We start from the raw sequence: 14,123 nt of genomic DNA, 5'->3' as shown, positions 1-14,123 counted from the left end.
TCGCAGAGAACAAAAGGTTAAGCCTCTCTGGAGTATTGATACCTGAGAACTGAATCCATAGGCAAAGATGACCCGTTCATAGAATGTGACATGAACCTCGCGTGATAAGAGCTCGACTGAGTGGTGAGGCTCTGGAACAGATCTCCTTGACAGAGGAGTTGGTGACCTCGAGGATTCTCTATGCCTCAATAAACAAGACCTGTCGAGAGAAGACCTGGGTCTCAATGAAGGCCTTGACATATGATGTGGAGAACTATGCCTTGAATCACGGTCCCATGATCGAGTCAGATCCAGCCTGGAAGATGAATGTCAAGGAGTCCTCGTCCTATGCCTCGAAAAGGGCAACATCTTATGTGAGAAGGGAGGACTGGACGTCAGAGAACTACATTGAGATACCAAAAAGGACTCTACTCCTTGCACAGAGTGGGTAGATTCAGCTCAAGGTACTTCCAAGGACTCAATTCCTTGTAATACTGCAGAGTGCTCAGGCTGGACTGCAGGAAGCAGTCGAGAAAGGAGTTAATTGGGCAAGCATATTACTAAACTCCTGATGCAGCAGTTTCCAATATATTCTGCAAAACTAGCAGAGACCACTGAATCTGGTACATTTGGTGTGGCTATAGTCTCCGAGAAAGATGACCGAGGTAGAACTGCCTCGATTTTGAGACATTTCCTGGGCAGTTTAAAAACCACCAGTTCTAAGTATGGCATATCCAGAGGAGTTGATTTATCTATCTTACCCGAGGGAGACAGTGAGGATAACGGCTGCTCAGGCGAAGATTTAGCTGATTTCCACGAAGATGAGGACTTCCTGAACGAGGAAGGTTTGATTAAGGTCGAGGTTGGAATTGGGGTCAGGGCCTTAGGCAAAGCCTGATCCATGCCGCCAAATATTTTTTCAATCTGAACTCAACGTTTGAGAGCCTGAGGTTGAAGTGTAGCACAGCGGATGCACGACTCCAGACGGTGGTCAGGTCCTAAACACTGAACACACCACTTGTGTGGGTCAGTGAGAGATATTGTGCACTGACACTGGCTACACTTCTTGAAACCTGTGACTGGACACGAGGAAAAAAAACCACCCTAAAAACCACACACTTCTAAATTTTAATTTTTAAAAAAAAATAAAACATGAAAACAGCGACCCTGTAAAGAAAAATACAAGCCGCAGTGAGAGAAGGCACAAGTAGAACTTGTCCAAACAAGGACTTCTCGGCTCCGTGGAAAACTTAAAACTGAGGAGATGTGCACCCTACGTTGGGCAGGAAGGCACTTGTGTATGTGTGATGTGGTGGTCGCAAATTTTCTAAAAGTTCTTCAAGCAAGTCTGCTTGTGAAGCTGTCCGCATCGAGGCTCCGTGGATGACGTCACCCATATGCTACCCGTTTGTCCTAGGATAAGCTTTATTATTGGGCCAAATAGTTTGTAATGCAGATTCTGACCAGTTCTGTAGAGAACCCAAACCCCACACTCAGTTATCAATACTTTACACTCCAATTTCTCAGTGACTGCAACTCTATACCCAACAATCTACATGAAGAAACAAATCAAAATTAAAAACTGATGCTTTTAAACTGACTGTTCTTATAATACAAAGAGCAATCCCCCCCGTCTTTCCCTTTTATGTTCCTTTACTCTCTAAATTGTAGTTCATTCCCCCTTCTTCCTGTGACTGTACGTCTCTTCAGTCTGTCTTTGTACTTTAATCCACCCCAGTAATGTTTTACTTACTAATTACGATTTTACTGTTATTTTAAACTTAATATACCTTTATTTTGACTTATGTACACCGCCTAGAAGTCTGATTAGGCAGTATAAAAAATATTTAAATAATTTTGACACTTATCAAAATTCTTCTATCAATTATTGTGGTTTATAGGTAGTTGAAACTGTTTGGAAGAGGGAAGATTTCTTCATGTGTAGAAAACTGGAGTGTACTGCTAATTTAAAAATACAGAAAAAGGGGGTTATGAGGTACAGAATCACCACTTTGTATTGCCCCTCCACATACCTAACTTGCCTGCCCCCTACCCCCTAAAATTTCTCATGACCATTAGCCTAATCACCTCATATCGCTGTACTTTTTCCCTCTCTCAAGGATAGCCTCCCTCCAATCTTATGACTCGTCCCCTTCAAAAATAACCATATTTTAAATTTCAAAATGATGGTTTTATTTTGCAGCCATTGCAACATACAAGTGACTTTAAACCTTTATGTTTCAGCACCCTTTTAACGGTGCAGCAGTACTCGTTAGATCTAGTTATGGAAACTAATGACAGAAGAGAAAGGTCACATGAACAGTTTAAAGGGAAGCAAAGGAGGCCAAGCACCTTGAATACAGGCTAATAAAACCCCAAATTTGAAAGGTGGAAGCCATAAGCCAACATATCCCACCTCAAGTACAGGCAGTCCTGCAGTTAATAAGCTACTACTGAAGATTTATCCGACTTCGCTGAGAATTTATTTATATTAAGTATTTATAAATCACCTTTCAAAATCTAAGCTGTTTACAATCATCTGTCCCCATGGGCTCACAATCTAAAGTATCTGGGCCAATGGAGGATTGAGTGACTTGCCCAGAGGTAGGAGCAGCATGGGATTTGAACCCACAACTTCAGGGTGCTGAGGCTGTTGCTCTAACAACTATGCCACTCCTTCCCCTTGCTTGCTTGTTCAATATGTAATAGAACTAAAGGAGGCGTTCCAAGTCCTAAAAGAAGCTATCTGCTCAGAACCAATATTAATCAACTCAGAATATAATTGGCCTTTCATTTCATCCTGTAGCATTCATTAGCCAAAAACCTTTCCTGCAGGAGAATTATGCCATAATTGAAAGACAGTCCCTAACATTTAAATATGCCTTAGAAATATTACAATACTATCTGGTGAAATGCTACCTCCTACTTCTCACCGACCACACGCCTTGCCCATGGCTCAGGCCCCACTGAAACTAATGCCCGCATACTGCACTGGTTGCTTGCTTAGGCTCCAAGTTTTTAATTTCCAAATATGCCAAAGGGCAGAATGGGAGCAGGCAAATGCTGATTTTCTCTCCTAAATGGTGGAGGTCTATAGGACACTGCCTCCTAAGAAAAAACCCATACTAAGGAAGATATACCCTGGCCCAAGGAAGAGAAGGGGAAGAAACCAGGAAGCACACCTCAGGAAATAGAAAAGGAAGGGCTAAAGAGAGCGAGCCCAGAGTAGAATGGAAGCAAGGGGTTTTAGAGAGAGAAGACTGTCAAGAGAACAAATGCCAGAATGGTTCCAAGCAGTAAAGGTTTATTTTTCATTGCAGCTGGGCTACTGAAAGCAGCAAGCTAGAGTCAAGGTTTGGGGTATGGCAGCAATTGAACCAGAGCTAAAGAACTGATCTCTAGCTCAGTCCCTTACCTGAGATTTTATGTTGAAACAGAAACATGATGGCATATGAAGGCCAAATGGCCCATCTGCAGTAACCATCATCTCATAGAAACATTTTGGCAGATAAAGGCCAAATACCCATCCAGTCTGTTATGCAGGCTGGTGGCAACTACAGGCAAGGCTTTTGTAAAGTTATGACCAATGCCTAAAATAGGGAGAGAGCTCTTAAAAGGGTTTCTTGTGCAATAAACTGAGCTTTGTTTGACTTTTGTGCTCTGGCATGTCTGTCTCCATCCCCTGCCAGAAGGCACGGGGGGAGGAGGCTCGTTTGATATTAACATGCAATTCAAGAATCATGTTTAAACTTGTTACTCATAATGGACAACGTTGCTTGCAGAATAGTAAGTTCACTCAAATCTGTTATGTCAAACAAGCAAAGGCTGCCCAGATGCTGCCAAAAGCACAGCTTAACACTAGCAGAAGTGATTACATTTATCATGGTAGATAACCAATTTATATGCCCCCATAAGCATGCATGTGCTTGATCAGAGCAACTCCAACTCAATACATTATCCACTAGCACTGCCAAGTCATCCTGCTCCAAGAATATCTTTGCATATTTAGATTTACTGTAACCCTGCCTCATTTAAAAAAGTTAGTTTTTAAACACCCCCTCTCCCAACAAAACCTCCTGGCAGCAGCACCAGGCGTGTGGTGCACGAGTATAAAGTCTAATACTGAACAAAAAACAAGGGGGGTGGATGTTTGGAAAGAGTTGCATTTCTTCTGTATAAAGATGGCTGACATTTTTTGGCAATGCTCATTCCCGATGTGCTAGAGCAGGGATGTCAAAGTCCCTCCTCGAGGGCTGCAATCCAGTCGGGTTTTCAGGATTTTACCAATGAATATGCATGAAATCTATTCGCATGCAAATAGATGTCATGCATATTCATTGGGGAAATCCTGAAAACCCAACTGGATTGTGGCCCTCGAGGAGGGACTTTTGACACCTGTGCTAGATAGAGGTAGTTACTCACTGCTATAAATAATCTTTCATCACATAACAAAATTATCTTCTGCATCATAGAAACCAGAAAGACCAGACAAACTTAGTTGTTTTATTTCCTTGTCAAAATATACCAACAAAAATCTGCACACCAGGTATAAATATGCTGCTTTTGACACACATATGGATAATTTCATAAAGTGCATAACTGTGAAAGGTGAAAACCTCTTCCAAAAAGAGTGGTTTAAGGCTACAGCCCTGAGCGGGGCAGGATAAATTATACAAGTCTCCTGGAGACAGAGCATGATCAAAGAATCTGTACTATGGCAAAATCCTGAAGCAGGTGTTGCTCTCACCCACCATTCTTCAGTGCTATCTTTGCTCTCAATCTTCTCTTTTTGCCCCCCACCATAAGCAAACCATCAATGCTGTACTAAACTGCTCGTTTAATCCCACTGTTGCAAAGCTTTGGAAACACATGCAACTTAAGTCACTTATAACCCAGGCCCTACAAGTCAGGTCTTTGACATATGCTATGCTGTGGAAGGGCTATGGGTCAGTGGTGTTTGCACTAGTACTGTTCATGGTAGCTTGACTGGGACACACAGCTGCCCTGATTTCCATTTTGGTATCCTCAGCAGTGTTTCTGCTTTTGTCCACTATAATAGCCTCTGTAGCTTCTTGTGAGCCAGGTTGGACTTCACTATCTTGAGCAGGTTCTGGGCTGTCTATTGCTTGCTGTTCCAGCCTTTCTAGAATGTTCTGGACTCTCCTGACACCATCTTTCCTAGCTTGACGTACATCTGCTCGGCCCTCAGGATCCACAGAATCTAGAGCCAGCAGCTCCTTAGTTAAATATTCTTCTAGAGTCAGGTATTTCTTATCATTTTTCCTGCCTTGAAAAGCACATACAGCTTGCTCCAAAGCCTGCACTCGTTCCAGAACCCTCTCCACCTGGATAACACCTGGGTGTTTCTGTAACTGGGCTGTTTCTGGGTCAATGGCTTTTGGTGTCAAAGCTTCTTCAGAAACTGGTTTCTCCTCCACAGGTATGCTTGATGCAGGGAGAGTCATTTTTTGATCCATCTTATCAGTCATCTCTTGAAGCTTCTGCACAGGTTGCTTTCTTTCAGTATCAATGTGAGGGACTTCACTTGGAGGTTCTACTGCATCAGAATTGGGCCTACTCTCAAGCAAAGGTTGTTGCAATAATCCTTCATGAGATGGTACTTGTGACTGGAAAACCTGAAAAGCAAAAAAAAAAAAAAAAAAAGTTATGTGAACAGCCCTCATCCACTCAAAATTTACTTACCACCTCTTCTCTTGCACTGAGTAGCTTAAAATAGATTTCCTTTATCCTTTAGCCACAGAGTAAGATTACATTTAATTCCTGATAAACACTATACCTACAAGATAATGAAATTATCTACAATCATGCATTCACTCCACCATAGTGCTGCTGGTGATCACATTCTTTCATTACTGTACATCCAAACTGCTTTCATTGTATGCTAATAGATCTCATGCATATTCATTGGGGAAATCCTGAAAACCCGATTGGATTGCGGCCCTCGAGGACCGACATTGGACACCCCTGGCTTAAAGTATCACCCGGCACATATTTATGGAACTACCCCCCCATAGGTAAACTTCATGAACTATATGAGATCCACAGTTATGATGTTAATTTGTATCCACGACATGATATTAATGTTTATCACTTTTAACCTTTTCCTATCGTAATAAATTTTACGTTACGCTGGTTCCAATCTTAATTTTAGCAAAGTTTTGCATTATTCACCATTATCATTTACGGCTATTGTAAACATAATGTAAATAAGTCATAAGTCTGTAAATTCAAATATTTTGTGTTCCTGTCATGGGACATACGATAGCAACGACATTTTTGGAATGTCCCATCAGCCGGGACACACGATAGGAAAAGGTTAAGGTTTGTTTTTATGTAAAGTCTTGCTAGCATTTTTTAGCTATAAGTTAAGACCTTTTGTATGTCTATTTGATGATTTAAGATTATGTATGTATACCTTGTTAATTGTTTAGTTGTAAACAGTATAGAAATTTTTAAAATAATCATACCAAACAGGGACAATCTGAACTTTAGACAATTTGCACTATATAATTATCTGGTTAACTAGCAAACTGCCACAGCAACACATGCCATTAAACCCAAGGACACACTATAGAACCTGTTAATGGAATCGTCATACTAAAATCTACTTTAACTTCATGGTATCTGGGTATATGAACCTTCCCCCTCCCCTCCCCTTTTTTGTCATGTAGGGTCACTAACAGCAGGCAGAAATAGACATCCTGCTTGCATTAACTCGAGCCCTCTGACAATTCCCACTTATGCAGATGTGTGAAGTTAAAGATTCAGAGACTCACTGCCTGCTAATTCCAACCACTACAGAAGAATTCTTATAATGCCAAGTCACGTAGACAAACATGATTTAATGAGACGAAGTCAGCATGGATTCAGCCGAGGGATATCTTGCCTCACCAATTTGCTTGACTTCTTTGAAGGAAAAATTATGTTCTTACCTGTTAATTTTCTTTCCCTTAGACGCAGCAGATGAATCCAGAGACCAATGGGGATAGCCCACATCTACCAGCAGGCGGAGATAGAGAAACTGATTAAAAGGTGGTCCTATTGGCTGGCACTCCTCCTGTCTCATCAGTATAGCTCCTTGCCCAAGCACACGTAACCAGCAATAGGCATAGCATGTAAAAAACTTCTTTCCCAGAATAAATTGCAAAAGGCAATGATACAGAATACAACCATCAACCACAACAAACCGCGAAAGTTGCACAAGAAAAAAATGACAGACAATTACCAGAAAGGGTGGGGCTCTGGATTCATCTGCTGCGTCTAAGGGAAAGAAAATTAACAGGTAAGAACATAATTTTTCCTTCCTTAGCAACAGCAGCAGATGAATCCAGAGACCAATGGGATGTAGCAAAGCAATCCTCAATCTGAGTGGGAAGCAAACGCCACCTCCGCAACAACCAAAGCACTAAACACATCTACTGCATGTGCCCCCACATCCAACCAGAAATGCTGAGAACACCACTCTCGGAAGACCACGCAGCCGCGAGACAAAACTCCTCCAAGGAAAAAACCTCTGGACCGAGTCTAAGAAGTAGCCATCGCTCTGGCGGAATGGTCATGAAGTTCGTTCGCCAATCGCTTTCCTGCCATCAAATAAGCAGAATGTCCTCCTGGACCCATCGAGCGATGGTGGCTTTGGACGCCACCAGAAGTTTGAGGCGTCCCATGAAGAATACCAAAAAAAGTGATCTAAACAACTAAAAGTCATTAGAAACCTTGCTCGCGGAGAAAGCTACGCACTATCAAAAAATGCAATGAATAAAAGCACGACTCCCTATTTCTCCTCCCAGGAAGAAGGAAGGAAAAGTGAGCTAGTCATAAAAGAAAGGATGACACCCCCTTAGAAAGAATTGTGGTACCGTCTGAACTGATACCCCAGATAATGGAAATCAGAAATAAGAAACCTCGCTGAACAAGGCCTGCAACTCGGAAAACTGCAGAGCCGAAACCAAAGCCACAAGAAACCCCGTGTTCAACGGCACAAGGAGGAAAGGACGCCTTCGGTAAACTGCGAAGAAGTACCGGAAGATTGCACTCCAGACAGGGCTTCTAAGAGGTGTACAAATATACCATGCTCTGTTTAGGAACGGAACGACATGAAGCTGAGAAGTAATCGAAGAGCAATATACCTAGCCCTGGTAACCAGCTAAGAATAGCACTTGAAGTTGAAGGGAATTGAACGCTCAGCCCTTGGCAATACACCTGTGCCAAAAAGTAACTATGTAAGGGTGCAAAGTTGAGAAGTATCCAAAAGGAAGCAGAATCCACAGGTGAAGACGTCTGTAGCGTCAGGATAAGAGAAGAAACAACCCGATTCGCATAACCCTTACACGTCATTCAGGACTTCTCAAAAGCAAGGTCATAATACCAAAATAGTACGAATATCCATGTTGATCGGACCCTAGGTGAGCAAATCCGGAGATACCAGGAAACGTCATAGTCCAGCTGTCGAAAGAGTCATCTGATTCACATAGCAAGGATGGCGTAGCCAAGCCAGAATTCTACAAATACTGTGCCCGGAAAGCAAGCTTGAGATGGCAAAACCAAGCTATCATCAGCCAGGGGAAAACACTGAAAAAAAGAGAAACCAGAGGTGAGAAAGAAGCCACGCTGTTCCCCCCTCTAACTCCCACTTCCTGTGCTAGGAAGTATTGAATCGTGAGACGAGACCAAGAGGTCTAGTTCCAGGAGATCTCACGTCCATAAAAAGAGCTGGAATGCCTGAGCCAAAATTCCCAATATCCAGGATGTAGAAGATTTCACTATCACTAACGTGTACACTTGCTGGAGCGTACACAGTGCTGAACACTAACATACAATAAATGGGTCATGGTCAGATTGCACGGAGAGAAAGTCTATCCAAACTCTTTTCTTGACCCCTAAAATGATCTGCCAACAGAAGAGGAGTAGAACAACAACTGTACCCGGCAATGGAGTACAGCACCTACTTCCCAAGCTGTAGAGAAATACCCCCATCAAAATACCGACTGAAAGGCCCTCAGCGGCATTCCGGAAGAAGGGTCTGAAGCTCCAGAAAGGTAGCCTGACCACGCGCAAGAGTAGAAGAATGAACAAGTACGGAGTCGTCCCTGAAGACCAGACTCCTGGAGCTGATGATGGAAGGCACCGAGTCCCCCCAACCCAGCAGCCCGGGATGTATGGTGGCCATGAGCTAGTCCAGCAAAGACCGAGGCATGCCTTTTAAAAGAGAAATCTCGGTGAGCCACCAAATCATACAGAGTGATGCATGAGGAGCTTATCAACTAATCGGAGCCCTGAGAAACCGGGCACCACCAAAACAAAGGCGACTGCTGTAGCGTCATAATGGGAAAGCAAGCCGAAGTTCCCAGTGCAGTCAACAACAGAATCCCATACTCTGGGTCATGGTGACCAAAGAAGCATGCAAACCTGAGACTGTGACCCAACGCCCTAGTTTCTGGGAAGAACATATTTCTCTCCTATATGAACAAAAAAAAAAAAAAAAACATCTCCTCGACAGACCTATAAATAGTACAGGAGAAAAGAGCGCTGTGCAAATTTCGAAGATTCACATCCAAAGAACTGAGGAAAGAAATCACCCTGTTCATGTCAGTCAAATGGCCCGACTGGAAGACGTCCGAATCAAGCAGTCAGTCAAGAAGAAATTAGGTGAATCACCTGGTAGTGCCAAAACCATACCTCTGGCCACATTTTCTTTTTTTTTTTTTATTTATTTATCATTTTACACAAAAAAAATTATCAAGCTTTATATCTTGTACAGTAAGATTGTATCCTTAAACATATATAATAAGAAGAAAACATATAACATATTCTCTTACACTTAAGCAATCTATAGTCCCCAATTTTTGGATCCAAGATTTTCAGAGTGACTTTACAAATTAAAAAGAAAATGAAAATAATAAGCAAGACAAAGTGGCTGAAATCGAAGGGAGTTTTCTAATCATGAGTCAGTTATTATTCCAGTTGTTCTTTCTTTCTCAAGACATTTCAAAGCCACAAAATTTGTTAGGTGCATTGGATCAAAGAAAACATTTATCTACACCATGAAGAACAATGCATTTACAGGGAAATCTAAGAAAAAAACTTCCCCCCACTGAAATTACTCCTGGTTTTAACAATAAGAACTGCCTTCTCCGTTTGAGTCTTTTTGGTAACGTTTGGAAAAATCTGTACTTTTTGTCCCAGGAACTCTTTAGTTCTATTTTTAAAGAACAACTTCATAATCCAATTCTTATCTGGTGCTAAAGCAACTGTAGCTAACAATGTTGCTGGTGTGACCAAATCCTTTGTAGAAGATTCCAATTAAATGGAAATATCCAATTGTGGTTCCTGCTGATCTTGATTACCCAATTGCTGTTCCATTTTTCTAACAGGCAAGTAATATACTTGGGAAAAGGGCGGAATTAATTCCTCAGAAACTGAAAGAACTTCCAAAAAATATTTCTTTAGCATTTCCCTAGGTGTCATAGATAAGACCCTGGGGAAATTTAGGAATCTTAAATTGTTGGCTCGCTGGCCATTTTCAATCATTTCCAGTTTCCACCTAATATTCAAACAATCTTTAACCACTGTTTCTTGCACTTGTTTAACCTCAATTATTTCAAGTTCATTTTTTTCCAACTTTGTTTTAGTTAGTCATATCCGCTTGTATTTTATTTAATTCTTGTTCTTGTCTACATATCATCTTTTCCATTTCTCTAATTTGTGGAGTCAAAGTATTTCCCAATTTTATTACTAAGTCCCAAAGAGACTCCATAGTGATTTCAGTGGGGTTTTTTTACCATAAAGGAGCCATTCTCACCTTCCAAAGATGTAGTTTGTTTGTCTTGTTTTTCCTCTCTCTTCTCCGATGTTCCCAGCGCTTCTGTATCTCTTCCAAGACTCAAAAAGTCCTGGGGGATATCTGTCTCCAGGCTCACCGATGAAAGAGCCTCCCGGATAACAGGCCTGGTTCCCGTGGTGAGCTGTCGCGCTGTGGCTGAGGAGGAGTATCTCTTGCATCAGGGCTGAGCGTGACTTCCAGCCCAGGGATCCCTCTAGCGACGTCACTCTGCATCGCCGGTTCCAATGGGCCGTTGACTCCCTCTGAAGCCGATTCAGCATTTGCTCAATAGTGATAGTCGGGGGATTTTCAGAGCGCCGCGAGGCTCCTGCAGCACTTCTCCCCCTCCTTTTCGGCATGAAGAACACTCGTTCAGCCAAGCTGAAGAAACTATAAAGGTAAATTTCAGTCTTTCCCGAGCATCTGATGAACACTTCCAAAGTTCAGCCACTCGCGGCCATCTTGGATCGCCGACTATGATCAGCCACATTTTCTAAAATGTTCATGAACCTTGGGTAGGAGAAATGGCACGTGCCAAAATCGAAAGCGCTGCTCAAAGAGAGGCAAGCAACTAACTGCCAAGTTATTGAATCCATGTTTGCCACCCCTCCATTATTATATCATTAAATTTATGCCGTCTATCCCGCCAATACCTTTCAGTTTAGGTGGATTGCAACAAGAGGGTGCCTCGGCACTGCCATGGAGAATACATGGGTAAAAGAAGTATGTGGCGGGATCAGGGAGGGTCAATCAGGAATTGTGAGATCAATTTAACAAATGACTGGAATAGAAACCAGAAAAGCGTTCATCCGGGACACCGCTGCAATGACAGGTTGTTCAGAGTGAGGCGCTATCAATCCAATGGAGATATATCGGACACAATATATGCCAGCAAGGCCACTAGACCATTTAGGGGCCAGATTTGAAAAGAGAGACTGTACACTGCTCGGATACAGAAAGAATCGGAGCGGAGTATCCTTTACCATGAAATAGGGGAATGCCGGAAAGGCCTGTTCAACAGCGGAGGAACATGAAAAGCACAGGAAAGGAAGAAAGGTATTCCCCCTACCATAAGCGGATAAGTTCCGCCAGGGCACCTAGCACTGCCGCCCCAAAACTGAGTTCAGTGCCCCTCAGTGAAGGTCATGTACTTGGCAGGCATAAAGAGAAAAACACCCTGTCCAAAATACACTGCAGGGATGATGCAAACTGACAAACAGCCCTGTCTCCCCCCTCAGAGAGCCGCTCAGCACATGGCTACAAGGGAACGACCCCACGCATAACAATGCGAAGAGGGGGGAAAAAAAGACATAGGGGAGCTGATTAACATACGTCAGGAAAAGATGATAGCCGCACAAGGCTGTTGAGTATCCCGAAAAACACAGGACCCTGTGTTGATCCAGATACAAACAAAACCTAATCCTGTCCGCTTGAAAAGTCAAGGTGCCACCAGGTAACCCCACATTACTAAGAGCGTGCAGGCCCAACAGGAAACTTAGCACACCAGTACAAGGCAATTTACTTTTTATTTTATTTTATTTATTTTTTTTGTAAATTCTATATCCATTGTATTATCATCAGTAAGTGTACAAAATCACGTAAACTCCTCAGCAATAAAATAGACATACATATGACAAGGAAATATTGCAATATCCCACCTGATACCAGCATCGCGGTCCCAAGGCGCAAATAAGAGGCAACAGATAACAGGCAGAACTCTTACCATACCGGGACCCCGGGAAGCAGGAGGAGAGATCCGAACCAAGACCCAGGTATCCCTCCCCCGCCGCTGACCGTCTCAGCGGCAAAGCACCTCCTGCGGACCCAGTGCCGTGACAAGCTGTAACCGAGGGGCCAATTGTCTAATGGACTCCTTCTCCAGCGCCCTCAGGCAAGGCAGGATGGCTCCCAGACCCCAAAGAAGCACTTCGGGAGAGAATCCCACCGCCACGTGAACAGCAACTGCATCTGCAACCCCCGACAGTCAGGACCAGAACCGGGAGACTGGGGAAGTGCAGAGATAAGGCCACAGCTGAAAACAGGCGCCAATAACGCTGTGGCTCTGCCGCCAGCGTCGGAGCAGAAGCGCGAGCCACCCGCTCACTGAAAGGCACTGGCTCCACAAGCGTGACCCACTCGGCGGCTTTAACACCGCCGCGGCACCCACTGCGAACAGCCCCAGCAAACAGGCCGCAAAACTCAGGTCTCTCCTGCCCACGCACAAAAACAAGCACGCGGGAAAACACCAATTTGAACAACAGTGCCCAAGACACCAAACAGAACGCCTTTACCGAAAAATGCACACATTGCAAATGAAAAACTCCCCATACTGCAGTGTTCACTGCCCTAACAAGGCTTAGAAGATGAGGAAAGCAAGTTGGAAGGCACGCGACCGCACAGCTGCAGGTACTCCAGAACAAGCACAAAACCAACACAAAACCCGTAGGTCCAAGACAACCGCAAAATAATATAACCCGCAGGGCAATGCAACAAAGGGATACTCACAACCAGGCTTACAGGACTGGCAGACGCCGGTTGAGCACCCCTGAGAATGCATAACTCCAAATAGCAAATGGTCTCTTTTTTTTTTTCAAGGGAAAGAAGAAAAATTAGAGACCCAGCTAACCCCTCTATCACCGGAGGGAGGGTGAGGCAGGGTCAAGGGGGGGCCCAAGTGTAACCTCTAAAGCCGGCACCGTCCAGCCGGACACCCCTGTCTCACTGAAGAGGGAAACCTCAACAGGAGAAATAGAATTGCTGCCTCACTGAAGAGCAAACCTCAACAGGAGAAAATAGTTATCCAGCCACAGCCAGAATCCAGGAGCTAGTGGAACAGCGACTTTCCCCTGCTGGGAGATAGAGCATACTGATGAGACAGGAGGAGTGCCAGCCAATAGGACCACCTGTTAATCAGTTTCTCTATCTCCGCCTCCTGGTAGATGTGGGCTATCCCCATTGGTCTCTGGATTCATCTGCTGCTGTTGCTAGGGAAGGTGTGAATAAACATGTGGATAAAGGTGAGCCGGTTGATGTAATGTATTTAGATTTTCAGAAAACTTTTGATAAAGTTCATCATGAGAAGCTCCTGAGAAAACTGAAGAGTCATAAGATAGGTGGCACATACTAGTGCTGCCCAATTCATTTTGGATAAATTGATTCAAAATATAAAAAAAAATAAAAATAAAAATAAAAAATCAGCTTCCCGATTCGGCTGACCCTCGCCCCTGACCCCCTAAAGCAGGAGCGGAAGCACTGCTCTTGCTGGCCGGCTGCACCTGCTTTAGAGGGCAAGGGAGGAGAG

At 43.5% G+C, this 14,123-nt stretch overlaps 1 protein-coding gene across 2 annotated transcripts in view; it reads right to left on the bottom strand.

Annotated features, from left to right (window-relative positions):
* Nucleotides 1–4,461: 4,461 nt before the first annotated feature.
* The window catches only part of BAG3 (BAG cochaperone 3), a 70,478-nt gene continuing 60,816 nt past the window's right edge, over nt 4,462–14,123 (bottom strand). For both annotated transcript variants that reach the window (XM_033942569.1, XM_033942567.1), the window contains one exon: nt 4,462–5,615. In XM_033942569.1, the coding sequence (XP_033798460.1) occupies nt 4,920–5,615 (696 nt within the window). In that variant the 3' untranslated portion in view covers nt 4,462–4,919. The remainder of the gene's footprint in view (nt 5,616–14,123) is intronic.

Source organism: Geotrypetes seraphini, chromosome 4 (assembly GCF_902459505.1).
Source record: "Geotrypetes seraphini chromosome 4, aGeoSer1.1, whole genome shotgun sequence".
Classification (NCBI taxonomy): Eukaryota; Metazoa; Chordata; class Amphibia; order Gymnophiona; family Dermophiidae; genus Geotrypetes; species Geotrypetes seraphini.
This window is presented reverse-complemented; position numbering and strand designations above follow the sequence as displayed.